Source organism: Erythrolamprus reginae, chromosome 1, assembly GCF_031021105.1.
Source record: "Erythrolamprus reginae isolate rEryReg1 chromosome 1, rEryReg1.hap1, whole genome shotgun sequence".
In the NCBI taxonomy this organism is placed as follows: domain Eukaryota; kingdom Metazoa; phylum Chordata; class Lepidosauria; order Squamata; family Dipsadidae; genus Erythrolamprus; species Erythrolamprus reginae.
This window is the reverse complement of record NC_091950.1, coordinates 35,378,017-35,393,408: the sequence shown is the minus strand read 5'-3', so window position 1 is coordinate 35,393,408 and position 15,392 is coordinate 35,378,017. Positions and strand designations below refer to the sequence as shown.

Genomic DNA, 15,392 nt, shown 5'->3' with positions numbered 1-15,392 from the left:
GATCTCTGAAAAGGTAACAGGAGCCACTGGAGTTCCCTAGCATGAAGGCGAGCCCAGGGAATGATGCCTATGCATGACACCATCTTCCCCAAAAGGGAAGATAGAGTAACTATGGATACTGAAGAATTAGATAAAATGTTAGAAATTAACTCCACTATACTGAGTTTTCTCTCGGGAGAGAGAAAAACCTGGGAGGATTCTGAATCAATAATGGATCCCAGGTGAGAAATGGATGTGGAAGGTTGGAGGTGACTTTTATCAAAGTTGATGGAAAATCCATGGTCCTGAAGGACTGACATGGTGACAGAAAGGTCTGTTTTCACTTTCTCTAGGGAGTTCCCATGAATCAAAATATCATCAAGATAACATAAAATGTGGATGGGAGACGCCCGGATATAGGCCGCCAGGGACTCCAAGAGCTTTGTAAAGACCCGAGGGGCCGAGGAAAGGCCAAATGGCATCGCCCTATACTGGAAATGCCTGCCTTGAAAGGAAAAACGTAAAAATTTTCTGTGGCATTTGGCTATAGGAATGTGAAGGTAGGCCTCAGTGAGGTCTAAGGAGACCATGAAATCTCCCGAGTGAATGGCGGCCAAAATAGAAGACAAGGAGTGCATCTTAAACTTCCTATATTTGATGAATAGGTTTAGTTTCTTTAAATCCAAAATAGCTCTCCAACCTCCGGAGGACTTTGGAACCATAAATAGGATGGAGTAAAAACCTAGTCCCTTCTGACCGGAAGGGACCGGTTGAATGGCTCTGATGGACAATAGATGAGAAATGGCCTCCTCCATACGGTTACAATCTGAGGATGACCTGGGAGAAGGGCAGGAAATAAAACGTTTAGGGGGAGGAGAAATAAATTCTAAAAGAAGGCCTGTTTGAACAGTGTCAATGACCCAAGGGTCCTTGGAGGTGAGACGCCAATTAGAGGCGAAATGAGCTAGGCGACCCCCTATGGGAATAGAGGTAAGATTACCATCTAGGTTTTTTTGAAGCCCTGTTAGAGGAAGCTCCCCTTTGGAAGCGAAACCCTCTACCCCTGGAGTTCCTACCTTGGGAACGAAAGCGGGGGGAATACTGACCTGGAGATCTCTGATAGGAAGCCGCTTGATCTTGCTGGCGCCCTGGGCGACGAAAGGGCTGCGTTTTGGTAGCCTTTTTTGTGGTTGGACCCAAAACTTTCTTCTTGTCCGTGGTCTCCGTGAGGAGTGGATCCAGAAGATCACCGAAGAGAAGGTCGCGCTTTAAGGGACCCTGGGATAACTGCCACTTTTGGCGAACTCCCGCTTGCCAAGGGCGAATCCATAGGAGTCTTCTTGCCGTTGTAGAAGCTGCAATAGACTTAGCAGAAAATCTGGTAGATTGCAAGGTGGCATCAGCCACGTACTGGGCAGCTGCAAAGACCTTGTTGAAGTCTTGTTGACCTCTCAAGTCATCGGGAGGAATATGCTGTTGAAGTTGGCGAAGCCACAGCAGCATGGCTCTGGAGAAAAAGGAAGCCGCTGCAGAACTTTTAATGGCCCAGGAATCAGCGGTGAATCCTCTTTTGAGCATTTGCTCAATGCGCTTGTCCTCTGGGCGGAGGACTTCCTCCGCCTCGCCTGGCACAGCCGCTGCCGAGTGAAGAATCTTGACAGGTTCATCCGGTTTGGGAAAGGATAGAAGCTCTTCATAGGAAGAGGAAAGTTTGTACAACTTTCTGTCCTTGGTGGAGGGATTAAGGCCAGAGGCTGGAAATTCCCACTGTTTGAGTAAAGCATCTTTAAACAATTTAGGCATAGGAATTACCTCGTTATCCTCCTGTTCCTCTGTGAAGTAAGGTAAATTCTCCTCCGGGGGATCAGTGGAAGTGGAGGCTTGTTTCTCCTGGGCCGCTAATCCCGTAGAAATTCTAGCTTTGAGGAGGAGAGATTTGAATAATTGAGAAGGAAAAATAGTAATTGGAGGAGGAACCTTTATTGGGGATTCCTCATCATCTGATAAGCCTTGAAAAGGATCCTCATCATCCTCTATATCCTCATATTCATCCTGGGAGGAATCTGAATCATCCTGAATAGGAGCTCTGACCGCTGGGGAAGAACCCAAGGGGCGGGAGGAACGAGAAGGAGGAAGAGGTAAGGGAAGCTCATTGATGGTGGAGAGTTTAGCATCAATGGCTTTGGACAACACAGCAAAAATAGACTGGAACTCAGGAGGTAAACTGGAAATATCAGCAGAAATGGCAGAAGAATCCCTAAAGGCCTGGGAGGATCCTGGCTGGGGGGAATCTTCAATAATATCTGGTTCCTCTGGACCTATGCCCCATAGGTTAGGTTGGGGTCTGTCTAGGTTTGGCTCATCCAGAGATAACACAGGGACCCCAGAAGGAGGTAGACTAGAAGCCTCTGGGGGGTCTTGACTACTGATTACTTGGGCCTGCACTTTCAAACGTTTTGCTGATTTGTCATGGATTTTTTGTAGGGCTAGGTCCCTTCTCTTCTCGGCCCTGGTGACCTTGGTCGAGGGGCGGGCCCCTGGAGAAGAGGAGGAAGAGGCCTGGGGGATACTAGTAATCTCATCGCCTGTAGGCCTGGCCTCTCTGGGACCTTTAGTTGTGCCTCTCTTGGGAAAAGTAGCCATAGTCTGACAATTAACAGAAGACAAGGCTGAGCCAATAACTAAATAATAAGGAGAAGAATTTCAAGGACTTCCCAAGAGGAATGGATCCTGCTTCGAGGCCTCGAAGCTGCTGAAACTTGAGGACAATCTGGGCAAACCCAGAGTTCGTGCCCCCAAATCCAGCGGGGCCAGCCTCCCTAAACTTTATAATTAAGTAAACCAAGGCACTCTGGTTGGAGGCTTAGCCGGTGGAGAATTTAGCCTGGGACCCCCAAGGCCCGCTCCGGGATCCACGCGGTGGACTGAGGCCTACGCGGCTGGCAGGAGGCCAACACGAGAGGCCTAGATTTAAAAAGGGCGCGAAGGCCTTCGCGCCGAAAAAATCGCTCCGTAAAATTTCTTAAAGGGGAAGCGATCGACTAAGTCCAGGAGACTAGAAGGCGTCTCACTCCGCAGGAGGTATTTCTTAAGCCCTTAAATATTTTGTATACAATAAAATATCAATAATTCAATAGATTAATACTTGCACCAGGACCTCCAGGCCAAGGGATTAGAAGAATCCACAAGCGGCCGCAGGAATCGTAACCGGCAAAACCGCCGGGGGAAAAACGAAACCGCAACTTCTCCAAAGGAAAAAAGCCGAGCCGCAAACGGCTGGCGCTATTAGTGCAAGTAAATAATAATGATAAAACAAATCTTACTACTTTTGAAGAAAAGGATCGAAGGGAAGGTGTTAGTATGTTGAACGAGCTATCACAATACAACCGCAGGATATGCGAACTGAGCGAATTCTGGGGAAGGGGCGGATCCGGCAAGCTTTTTTAATACTAGGCTCAGTTCCACCGGATTGGACATGAGCAACCCATGTGACTGCTGGACCCGCTCCTTCAGTACGGAGAAAAGTCATGCAAGCCTTTGGTTTACAAAAGAAACATAGCTGCTATGAATGAATAATATTATATATCAAAATACTGTATGTTTGTTTATCTTAGATTTCGGAGATGTCAGCTATATTATGGTTAAAACAATCCCTTTATCACAAACATTTGTCAGAAAAAAAGCAACCGATTGTATCACTGTAGGTTAGTAGGTTAGAACACTAATTTTATAGTTCCTTTCTGAGTAGCACAGGATCATCATTAAGTACAGTTCAGAAAAATAACCAGATCATTTTCCTATTTTTCACAGAATCATACAATATGTTCAGCAAGTATATTTTGATAATGCACACAAAACTCCAATTAGTTTTACCTTTAGAAAAACCTAGCTTCTGCGAGACTGTTCTTGCAATTTTTGAAGTTGTTGCATCACTATACAGATATACCTCCTCAACACTGTGCCAATCCACATGGTTACGACTCAGCTTCAAACTATGAACAGCTGAAGCAAAAAAAAGGGTATTTAATTAAAAAAATAAAATAAAACAGGAACTGCATCTTTTCCAGAACTAGGCATAGCAATCAACCGGGAGAAGGAAACACAAAAACAAGGGTATCGATATTACATATTAACATGTTACCCAAATATCAAATGGTGAATAATTAAAACCCATTTGTAGTCACTAATGTTTTAAAAGGACAACTAAGTCCGGTAAGATTGATTCATTTTTTTCTAAAAGCTCAAAAACATGGGGATATTTTTTTTGTTAATCGTACTTAAAGAATTCTTGTCCCTATAAACTCTGTATTCCATTTTTATCACTTACTTCACTGCTTTTGTTTAAGTACTGTAACCTTACTACGCTTATTTTGATTTTAATAATTTGTTGTGAGTTAGTTCGGTGAACTTCCAGCTAGGTAATTTTCATCTGAACAGGTAAATAAAGAATGTGTAGCGTATACACTTTCTGAATATAAGTGAAGATGAGATTATTCAGTTCACATAAAAATATTCAGCACTTAACGTTCTACCCTGCATTTATTATTTAAAATAGGGAATATTTGGTCCTTCTGCTGTTCCCTAAGTAAGTGTTAGCTGTCTGCAGTTCTCAGAATTCTAATGCCATCATCTAGGAGTTTAAAATACTTATACACTACTAAAGATTCCCATGATAGTACAAAGACAAACAAGATGACACATCTGTTGAAGAGACAAGTTATTCACATGAATGGTTTTTGGAGCAAAAGAAAATTGTGCTTGAAAAGGTACACATATTTTAGCCATTGTCACATATATGCTGCTTGATGATAAACCTAAGATAATACATTATGATGTGGTAAATTAAATGTTATATAAAAAAGCAGGTTGACTCCCATCCGTTTCATATTTTATTCTTTCTAAACAGTAGAAGTTTTGGGAGGAGAACATAAGAAGTGGCATAGCATTTCAACGCTATTAGCGATTTCTAACTTCTACATTCAACTGCTATTGGATCTTTTTCAAAAATGCACTTCTTTCTTAAGTACATTTAGCCTACAGAGTAAAAATCTTTGACCTGAAACATTAAATGTCATGAGTTAAATATTCTAATTTCACTAAGATCCACCAAGGGTTTCCTCAGAGGTGTGGAATTACCCTACAGGTCATTAACTCATCAACTCTTACCTTGAGTTGTAGGAATAAATTCAGGATATATACATAGAGATGCATACATATATACATGTTGCTGATCAACAATAAGATGATTAAGTCCACACCTTAAAATGGATTTTCAGAAATTATTTCTCAGGCCAAATATGCACGTTGAGCACAGCTCTGATTTTTTTTGGTTAAAATATATGTAAAGAATCAGAAAGCTGCCAAAGAGGTATGCAAGAATGTCCATTGTAAGAACAAGCCCAAACATTCATGACTCTTCCCAATGTTATTTTACTTGATCTGTAATAAGCATGAAGACTGACAAAACTTATGGTTGTTTAAACAGTAATTAGTTTCTTATGAGTCCATGGTGAAAAGATAGGATACTTTACTATTTTCCTTATGCTTTAAGAATTTACTTCCTTTTTGAGAATGAGAGCACTGTTTTTATTTAGTGAAAAGTGTTGACAAAAAAATCTTAAAAGATGCAAATGAGCAAAGAAGAGCAATGAACTTGTATTTCGGTGATACCTAAGGGCAAAATATTTGGCCCAATATCCATTTCTCTTCCTCCTCACTTTTTAAATCTCTTACATTAATTCACTTCAACATTGTGTAAAATAATTAGGTTTGTCAGGTTTAATCAAAACAATTGTATTAAATGTATCCAACTACTGTACTTTTATAGCTGAACAGGCATTTAATTACTATCCATATCAATTTTCAGTAAACAACTATTAAACAAATCATTCCCCGGACAGGGTTTATAAAAACCTTGCCCTTTTGGGGAGAGGGGGGAAGTGGAGGGTATTCCATGGCCAATGTTTATGTTAAGTAAATAATGTACAAAATATTTTAGAATTTTAATTAATTGTTAGTATATTTCGTTAAAGCACTGGCAGCTTCTAATTTTCTTTATAAGCAGCAAAGCACAGATGGTCTCATTAAGACCCACAATGTCTCCTTTTTTGTTTTGTTTTGGAATCAGAAAATATCAAAATTGTGCAGAGGGGAAAGCATTTGGTTATCTAAATGCTCTACAGTGCTAGCTACAGTGTAAAGCTTCCTACACAAGGAGAAGACAAGAACACAAATCTGTGACTTACTGTACCTTCAGACCACTTGCGTTTAACCCCTGTTGCCTCTGCATTCTCCTTATATCCTCTCCATTTGAACAGAGAATGGAGGGAGAAGGTAGGTAGATAGTTGACAACTAAAAGTAAAAAGACCGAGCTTCAAAGTGAACTTTTGAGAAGGTTCATAATTGGGTTGGATAGGGAACTATCATAAAACTAATGAACACAGAAAACAGAATAAAAATACTATGGATAAATGCTTGCAAAAAAACAAAACATTGATTTAATGAGGAACTAATTAAATATGTAAATAAATAATAATTGTCCTTACTTGCTCCTTTTGATACAAGTAAGATTCTGTTTAAAGAGCAGAGAAACAACAGATATGCAATGAAACAATGAATGGGTTCATCCATCACCTGTGAAGTCATAGATATACCAGTCAGCAATTTTACTGGGATTATAAAGCACAACTCTGTAATATAGGCTCGGGATATTAGGCAGCCTAAAAAGATGGCTAAAAACAAGGGAAGGGAAGAGACCACTGGTAGCTTTCCAACTCTTGAAAGAAACACAGGAAATTCCCAACATGCATTATCTATTAACAAGACTTCCATTCCTGAACAGCACTGGAGTTTCCCTGTGGTGGTAAATGCACATCCACTGTGATGCTTTCAATACTCATTTTAAGCTTCCAAGCTATTCAATGAGGATATTGAAAAAAGTGAAACCCCTGAAGATTACTGTGCTGTAGTTTGATGGACTTACCTTACCCCCTACAGGTAGATGCCAGTGCTGTTCAGTGTAGGAAGGGACATCACAAGGTGAATGAATGCTGAGGTATCTCACAAGTGGCAAGTTAGGAATGAAGAGGAAGCAGCTGTGGCCCACCTAAGAAACAGGAGAACAATAAGCACCACCAAGGTCAGCGGGCATTCAAACAGGGAGTCAAGCTCACTTGAAAGACAAAATGTGACAATTTTTAAAAAAAACTGAGCATCAGTTTGGAAGTCTCTGTTTGAAACCAAAACAAAACCAAAAGCCATAGGTTACTAAGAATTTGATGTGGTGGTGCATTTACTGGGCCCAACTGATCTAATTAAGAAAACAATAAATTAAGATATGGGATAATGTTGTCCAAACCCCTGAATGATCAGAGAAGAGGGTAGCTGCAACTAATTAGTAGCACCAAAATAACGATTTCTATATAGACGTGACTCCCTCCTATCAGAGTGCTCAGTAATCATTTTCAGAATTTCCAAAAGGCAATTATATATATAATGAAAGTTTGAACCACTAATGCAGATCCAGTGCTCTCCTTAGAGAGAAATGTTCATTGTACGGTATTTATTCTATCTCAACTCCTTCCAATCAGCGACTACTGACGATACACCATTGTGCCTATTTTTCCATTTTGCTGTGGTTGGCATGACACAGAGAATTCTTTGTGAAAGATTATCCTTTAAACAGGGAAGTTGGCATATAAAAGTCCTTGTAGAAGTTTCTGCTTTAGGCCCAGAATAATAATTAATGGAGAAACAAAGGGGAAGAGTGATGACTCTCAGAAATTCTAGGATAAGATGTTAATGTTAACTTTGAATACTGATTTCCTATCTATTTAACTGGGCAATCAATCATGTTGTAAAATCTCTGGTAGTTTACCAACTTCCCATTGTTCAAAGTCTGAAAAATTAGCCAGGCAATTGGAAACTGGAGGGTGAATTGTGCAAAATGCAGAATATCATGGGAGACTCCATCTCATTATAGAATCTAGAAGCGAACATTGAGGGAACATATATTTTTTTAAAAAAATATGTTTTCTCTGTGTTTGTTCTCAGAGTCTAGACAGCAAAGATCTTGCATTTTTCATCTAATATATAGTACTTCCCTTCCTTATGTCACAAGAACTTTGTTCACCAAGTCTACCGAGAGGGGCGGCATACAAATCCAATAAATTATTATTATTATTATTATTATTGTTGTTGTTGTTGTTGTTGTTAGGGGTGGAATGGGGTATTTATATTTGTATGTTTTGCTTTTTATTCTTCAAGTGATTTAGAAATTTATTGCTCCATTTTAATTTTTATCACCCTTGTTCTTATTTGTTTGTATTCTGGGTTTTCCTAGATTATAATTCAATATGATATTTATTTAAATGATTTTAAAAGTCAAATGAAATATTATACGTTATTATGAATAAAACACTAATAGAGAGGATTGTGGGTTTTTTAAAAAAAAGGGTCATAAATCAAGAATTTAAAAGGCAGGGAGCAGATGCAATCTACTCCTTCACAAAACAGGCAAGTTTCCAATTGCTTAGACAGAAGGCCAACAAGAACTTGCCATCCTGCACTGGTTGCCAATTTGCTCCTAGGGTTGATTCAAAATGCTGGCTGTTAGCTAGAAAGCCTTACATAGCATAGATGCTGGTTATTTGAGGGAGTACCTGCCCCCACAAATATTGACCCAGCCAATTCAATCTGTCAGGATTGGTATGTTGCAGATTTCTTTGATTAAATATGCCACCTTTTTCTGTAACAGCACAAAGTTTTCCTTAAATCTGGATGCCCCTTTACTGGTAGGATTTCCAACAGCCTAGAAAGACCTTGTTCCTTGTTATTTGTAAACTGCTCAGTGATTAGAGTTGGGCACTATATATAGTTAAATAAAATAAATAGTAAGTAATTTGGGCTGGATTCATTCTAATCCTTTAAAATGAGCAACCTGCAAATAACATTACATTACAGTTACCTTCATACAAAACTGAAAATAAAAACAAAGAGATTCTACCTTGGGTACAAAATGAATAAATTATTGCTAATATCTGGAAAATGTCCTTTAAAAATGGTAATAGTAAATTCTACATTAGTAAAGCCTTCAGTCATTTCTGACATTTCCTTCAAAAATATTTAGATCTTTTCTATTAATTATATATGAATTTATACAATTTTTTTTCTACATCAATGCTTAAATGGATTCTAGATATGATATGAAGGATGAAAAGAGATGCTGTCTAGGAGACAATCAGACAAGCAAGGTGTTCTGTCTGGCCGGATCAATTATCAGGAATAAAGACCCAATTAAACTCCGATTCAGAAGTAATCATAAGCAAGGAATTGAAAATTCAGGAGAATAGGAAAAGCTCTCAGCCCCCAGGCTCTGGTTTCCATTGCAAATGTTGTTTTTCCACACCTCCTTTTCCTATCAGCCTTGTCTTATATACTGCCAGGGTGTGGCCAAATGTCCCATAGAGATATTCAACTCCAATGACCCTTCTAGAGAGATATTCCTGTCTAGATCTCATCCTCCTTATTCTTGCATCAAATAGGGGTTCCTGATAATCAAAATCCCCATCGTCCTCTGACTCAGACAATACCCTAACTGGAGGTTCTGCAGTCTCTTGTGAGCCCTCAGTCCCTGATTTCTCCTCACTCTCAGACTCAGATGGCAATACTCTACCATCTCCTGGTCCTTGAAATCCGTGACCAGCTGAGCCGGACGTGGACCACTCACAACACAAGGAGTCCCCGGTGGCTTAATGATCAGAGAAAGAAACTTAAGAAGGACCTACCCTAACTAATCAGACTGTTAAAAGTGATGGTGAGAGTTTTGTACTTTCAGACTTTCAAAATTATGTAGCTCTACAATAAAGTAGAGGTAGTTCATCTTGTTACAGTATATTTCCTATCTGATCTATCTGAGAGGGTTAACATATATAACCAGCACGGGTAAGAAAACTTTGACAAGTGGGACAAAATGAGTAAACTGCAGTAAATTTATGAATACTTCCATCAGATATCTTCACAACAATAAAAGTTCTGGTTGTTCTCTTGTACTAAGATATAACGCATGCTGCAAGTTAATTCTTTATGGTTGATAACTTGATGCACCTCATATTATTCCAAGGATCAAGTTGTATTAAGAACAAATAGCAGTATTTTTTTCCTTGTCTTAGAGCCCATTATAGAGATAAGTGGCATAAAATTTAATGATTTAAAAATAAATAATAATAATAATAATTACTGAATTACAAAGCCATAATTATGCCCACACATAAGTTGTAACCTTGTCCTTGTCCTCATTCTAGTTCAGGAGGAATATTTATAGATAATCCTCAATTTACAATCATTTGTTTAGTGACCTTTATAAATTAGAATGGCACTGAAAAACATGATGGCAGTTTTTACACTTACAACTACTGTACTGCAATATCTCCATAGTCACATGATCAAAATTCATACACTTGGCAAGTGGCATATATTTATGATGGCTGCAATGTCCAAAGGTTTGTGGCTACCTTTTACGACCTTCTGACAAGCAAAGTCAATGAGGAAGCCAGATTTAATTTAACAAAGTTGGAAGGGACCTTGGAGGTCTTCTAATCCAACCCCCTGCTTTGGCAAGAAACCCAGCGACTGATAATGGCCCATAGGGCTGGCCTTCTCCAGGTCCCATCAACCAAACAAGGCCAACTGGCAGGGAAGGGCCTTCTCTGGGGCGGATCCGGCTCTCTGGAACCAGCTTTCCCCGTGGATCCATACCTCCCCACCATACTGGCCTTCTGCAAATCTGTAAAAATCAGGCTTTTCTGGTAGGCCTGGGATCGTTGACCAAATGAGGTACCATCTAGATCCGGCCATGACAGATATTGAAAGATATGTATGGCTTTTAGTAGGGCTTTGTAATTATTTCTTTTAATTGTTCTTTTAAATATTGTTTTTATTTGTTGTAAGCTGCCCAAAGTCCTTGAGGAGCTGGGCGGCATATAAATTAGATTAATAATAAATAAATAAATAAATAAATAAATAAATAAATAAATAAATAAATAATTACCATATTACCTCTAGTATCAATATGCATGCTAATACTTATTTTTAAGCTCCTTTCTCCTATATTATGTATCTAATGTGAATCTTCAACCTATCCCTGCTGCTATTTAACAGGGAAGATAAGCTTGAGTTCCATGCAAACAATTGTGAAACTCAATAGAATTATTATAAAATTGGGGAAAAACTGGTAAGAAAAATGCTATATAGGTTATACCTGTTCTACCTAGGCTTCCCCAGAAAGCACGAATCAAAATTCTGGTCCCGACAAAACCCTTTTATTAAACGAATGTGAATTCCTCTCATTCACATTCAGCAAAGGCCTGGCAAACAGTCTTTCAATTTATGACCGCAGACCTTATCTAGCTTGGAAAGCTGCCATGTTAATGTTTTCCTAACATAGTACTGTGGAAGGAAAGACTTGGCACAGAGTCTCTAAGATTCACAGACAGATCTTCACACACCTGAACCGAATGATTGAACACCTAATTGTTTCCTGCAAAGGCTTACTCCCCTTTCACTCCTCTTTTATTTCCTATGGGAGAGGCAATTCAGCGTCTACCTGTGGCTTTATTCCGAACTTGACCGTGATTTCTTAGCTATTCTTTCTTTTTTTGGGATAGCTTTGTGCATGCGCACACTGGGAACAGACTTTAACTGTTTATAGAAACATAGAAGATTGACGGCAGAAAAAGACCCCATGGTCCATCTAGTCTGCCCTTATACAATTTCCTGTATTTTATCTTAGGATGGATATATGTTTATCCCAGGCATATTTATATTCAGTTACTGTGGATTTACCAACCACGTCTGTTGGAAGTTTGTTCCAAGCATCTACTACTCTTTCAGTAAAATAATATTCTCACGTTGCTTCTGATCTTTCCCCCAACTAACCTCAGATTGTGCCCCCTTGTCCTTGTGTTCACTTTCCTATTAAAAACACTTCCCTCCTGAACCTTATTTAACACTTTAACATATTCAAATGTTTCGATCATGTCCCCCCCCTTTCCCTTCTGTCCTCCAGATTATACAGATTGAGTTCATGAAGTCTTTCCTGATACGTTTTATGCTTAAGACCTTCCACCATTTTTGTAGCCCGTCTTTGGACCCGTCCAATTTTGTCAATATCTTTTTGTAGGTGAGGTCTCCAGAACTGAACACAGTAATCCAAATGTGGTCTCACCAGCGCTCTATACAGCGGGGTCACAATCTTCCTCTTCCTGCTTGTTCCTCTGCCTCACTGTTGTCTAGCTCTGGAGGCAGCTGATAACTACCAGACGGCCTTGACCCTCTCTCTGCCTCTGATGCAGAACTGTCGTCGTCGAGCCATCCCCAGACTCCAGGACTGGCCAATGTTCCTCCCCAACCTCCTCACTGTCCGACTCTACTGCCAGCTCTGCTGGTGGGCTGCAACGCTACCAAACTGCACTATTTATATACTGTAATATGTAGCTTTGCCCTAGATTACACAATAAGCCAAACTAATGCCAAATAATATGAAGGACTTTACGGCTACACATGCAGTAGCAAAGAGCAGGAAACGGTGTTGGCAGCATTCCCAGCACTGATTAACTATTAACTCTGGGCGAAGAGCATTAAAGCTTACCAGTATCCTTTATGCTGACTGTATACAATCAGAAAAGGAGGGATAAGATCAAATGCTTTTCCTATCTTACAATGTAAAAAAATCCCCTGCCATTTTAATAACAATTTATTTCTTTGTATTGGTTGTTTTTATATGTTGTAAGCCGCCCCAAGTCCTCGGAGAAGGGTGACATATAAAACCAATAAACAAACAAACAAACAAACAAACAAACAAACAAACAAGCAAGCAAAAGAAGATTCTTAAGCTGTACAGAAAGAAACATGTGGTATCTTCTACTCCTAGTAGTTTATGGTTCAATTTGTACAATAGGTAAAATAATAGGTAGCTGGCAAAATTAATAGCACTCATAGACTTTGCTAAGTGCTGAACCAATTCAATTTTTGCAGAAAAAAAAATAGAAACTGTCTCTTGTGCTTCTATTTTTATGGATTAAATCACCTTAAAAATTGCCCAGCAGCTATTCTATTGCTTGCAAGTGAGGATCAAAGCTGTGATACAGTAAGTTGATTGCAGTCAGACTGCAACAGATTTAATGAAGTCTCAAATAGCTTTGCTGTCCTGGTGGTGGATAAAAAGATCACCCAATACAAAAAGGAAGTATTTTTAAAATGTTTTATTTTATTTTATTCTTCCTAACCTCAAGAATCAAAGAAAACATAGTGATAAATCTGCTGGCCAATTTGGGATTTATCCAGCAAGCTTTACGGGCAGCAAAATCTAACTCTGTGTTACCCTGATGCTTACATCCATTTGACCCACTAGAGCAGGGAGGCAATGTTGCAGGTCCTATCCCCTAAGAAGGTACATCTGTTGGGACCTAAAAAGGGTCATTCTCCATAGTGGCTCCCTCCATTTGCAATATCATCTCTGCAGAAATTAGACTGGCTCCTACTTTTATATTCTTAAGGCCCTGGACACTTGATTTTGCCAGTGGATCTGAGGAACCCAGAGTGGATTGGAGCCCATCAAGTGGTTCGTCTGACTGTGTGTTGTCACCAGCTTAGTGTGTGCGCATTTTTTTTACTGCTTGTAAGCCACCCAGAGTCACTGTGAGAGATTGGCGGCCTCATACATTTTTCAATATATAAACAAATTGTCATCATATAGTTATGGAAGCTTTTGTGCATTTGTTTATTTGTGCCTTTAAAATCATTTAAAGATAGTTTTAAAATATACTGCTCAAAAAAAATAAAGGGAACACTCAAATAACACATCCTAGATCTGAATGAATGAAATATTCTCACTGAATACTTTGTTCTGTACAAAGTTGAATGTGCACAACAGCATGTGAAGTTGATTGTCAATCAGTGTGGCTTCCTAAGTGGACAATTTGATTTCACAGAAGTTTGATTTACTTGGAGTTATATTGTGTTGTTTAAGTATTCCCTTTATTTTTTTGAGCAGTGTATATGAGCTAGCCTCAGGCTTTGTGCCTTGTTAGACGCAATTAGGAAACTAATGCTACGTTATTATACTGCACTTTATTGAGAAAGGTTACATTAACAACCACTGGATCATAGAACAACTGAATCCAGAGTTCTCATTCAAAGCACAAATGTCTAGCACAAATCAAGGGAAAAATTTCTTCACCCAGAGGGTCATTGGTTTATGGAATTCACTTCCAGAAGAGGTCGTGACACCCAGAGGGTCATTGGTTTATGGAATTCACTTCCAGAAGAGGTCGTGACAGCTGTCAGCCTTGCGAGCTTCAAGGCAGGATTAGACAGATTCATGGATGCCAAGTGTATCAGTGGTTATTGAAATGGATGTCCATGAGCTGCCTCTATGCTGGTTGAGGCAGGCAGGATTCCCTTGAGTACCATTTGTTGGGAATCAGAGGAAAGGGAGGGTCTTGCCTTCTCCTTCTGCTCAAGATCCCCAAGGACAATTGGTGGGCCACTGTGTGACACAGATTGCTGGACTTGATGGGCTTTGGCCTGATTCAGCATGGCTCTTCTTATGTTCTTATGTCCTTAGGCTCAAATTATCCTACTGTACTTTGGACATATTTTGTGAAGATGTAGCTTTCTGGAGAATTTTGTAACAGTGGGAGACAGTGGAAGAGATGCAAAGAAAGGTAAGAGGAAAGAAAGATAAGCAGCAACATGGAGTTAGGGTTGGTGCACCATTGGAAAGATCTAAAGGATCAGAATAGGGACAGACCTTCCTGGAGAAAATGTATGTGGCTATTAAGTCTAGTAAGAACTTTAGTTGCACAGTGGTTAGAGTGCAGTACTGCAAGCTACTTCTGCTGATCACCAACTGCCAGTAGTTTGGCAGATCGAATCTCAGTAGCCTCAAGGTAGACTCAGCCTTCTATCCTTCCGAAGTGGGTAAAATGAGGACCCAGATTGTTGGGGGCAATATGCTTGCACTGTGAACTGCTTAGAGAAGGCTATAAAGCACTGTGAAGCAGTATATAAGTCTAAATGCTAAAGAGTCAACACTGACTTGATAGCACATAATCAATACGATAAAAGAAAAGGATTATAAAAGTATTATTAAAAAGGCAATAGCAAAGCACTTCTGAAAATCTTGCAAGGAAAACGCAAAGACTAGTCCAAGCAGTTTTACTGGAGTCAAGACTGATTCAAAGGCTAATAATGAAAGAATAAAAGAACATGATAATTTTTAAAACTAATATAAAAGTTCCCTATTCCTGTCCCATTAAAGTGATGCCTTTCAACTGTGGACATTACATCACAGAACAACTTTTTTTATTATTCATACCTCCAGTTGAACAGAGACAAAGTTTACTTCTCCCAG

General features: G+C 39.4%; 1 protein-coding gene across 2 annotated transcripts in view; it reads right to left on the bottom strand.

Annotated features, from left to right (window-relative positions):
* DDHD1 (DDHD domain containing 1) overlaps window positions 1–15,392 on the bottom strand; it is a 54,928-nt gene that overhangs the window by 21,258 nt on the left and 18,278 nt on the right. Inside the window, exons 3-4 of one of the 2 annotated variants that reach the window (XM_070749319.1) lie at window positions 6,230–6,331; window positions 3,853–3,981 (exon numbers count right to left, since the gene is read on the bottom strand). In XM_070749319.1, the coding sequence (XP_070605420.1) occupies window positions 3,853–3,981; window positions 6,230–6,331 (231 nt within the window). The remainder of the gene's footprint in view (window positions 1–3,852; window positions 3,982–6,229; window positions 6,332–15,392) is intronic. The other variant, XM_070749320.1, reaches the window with a different exon arrangement.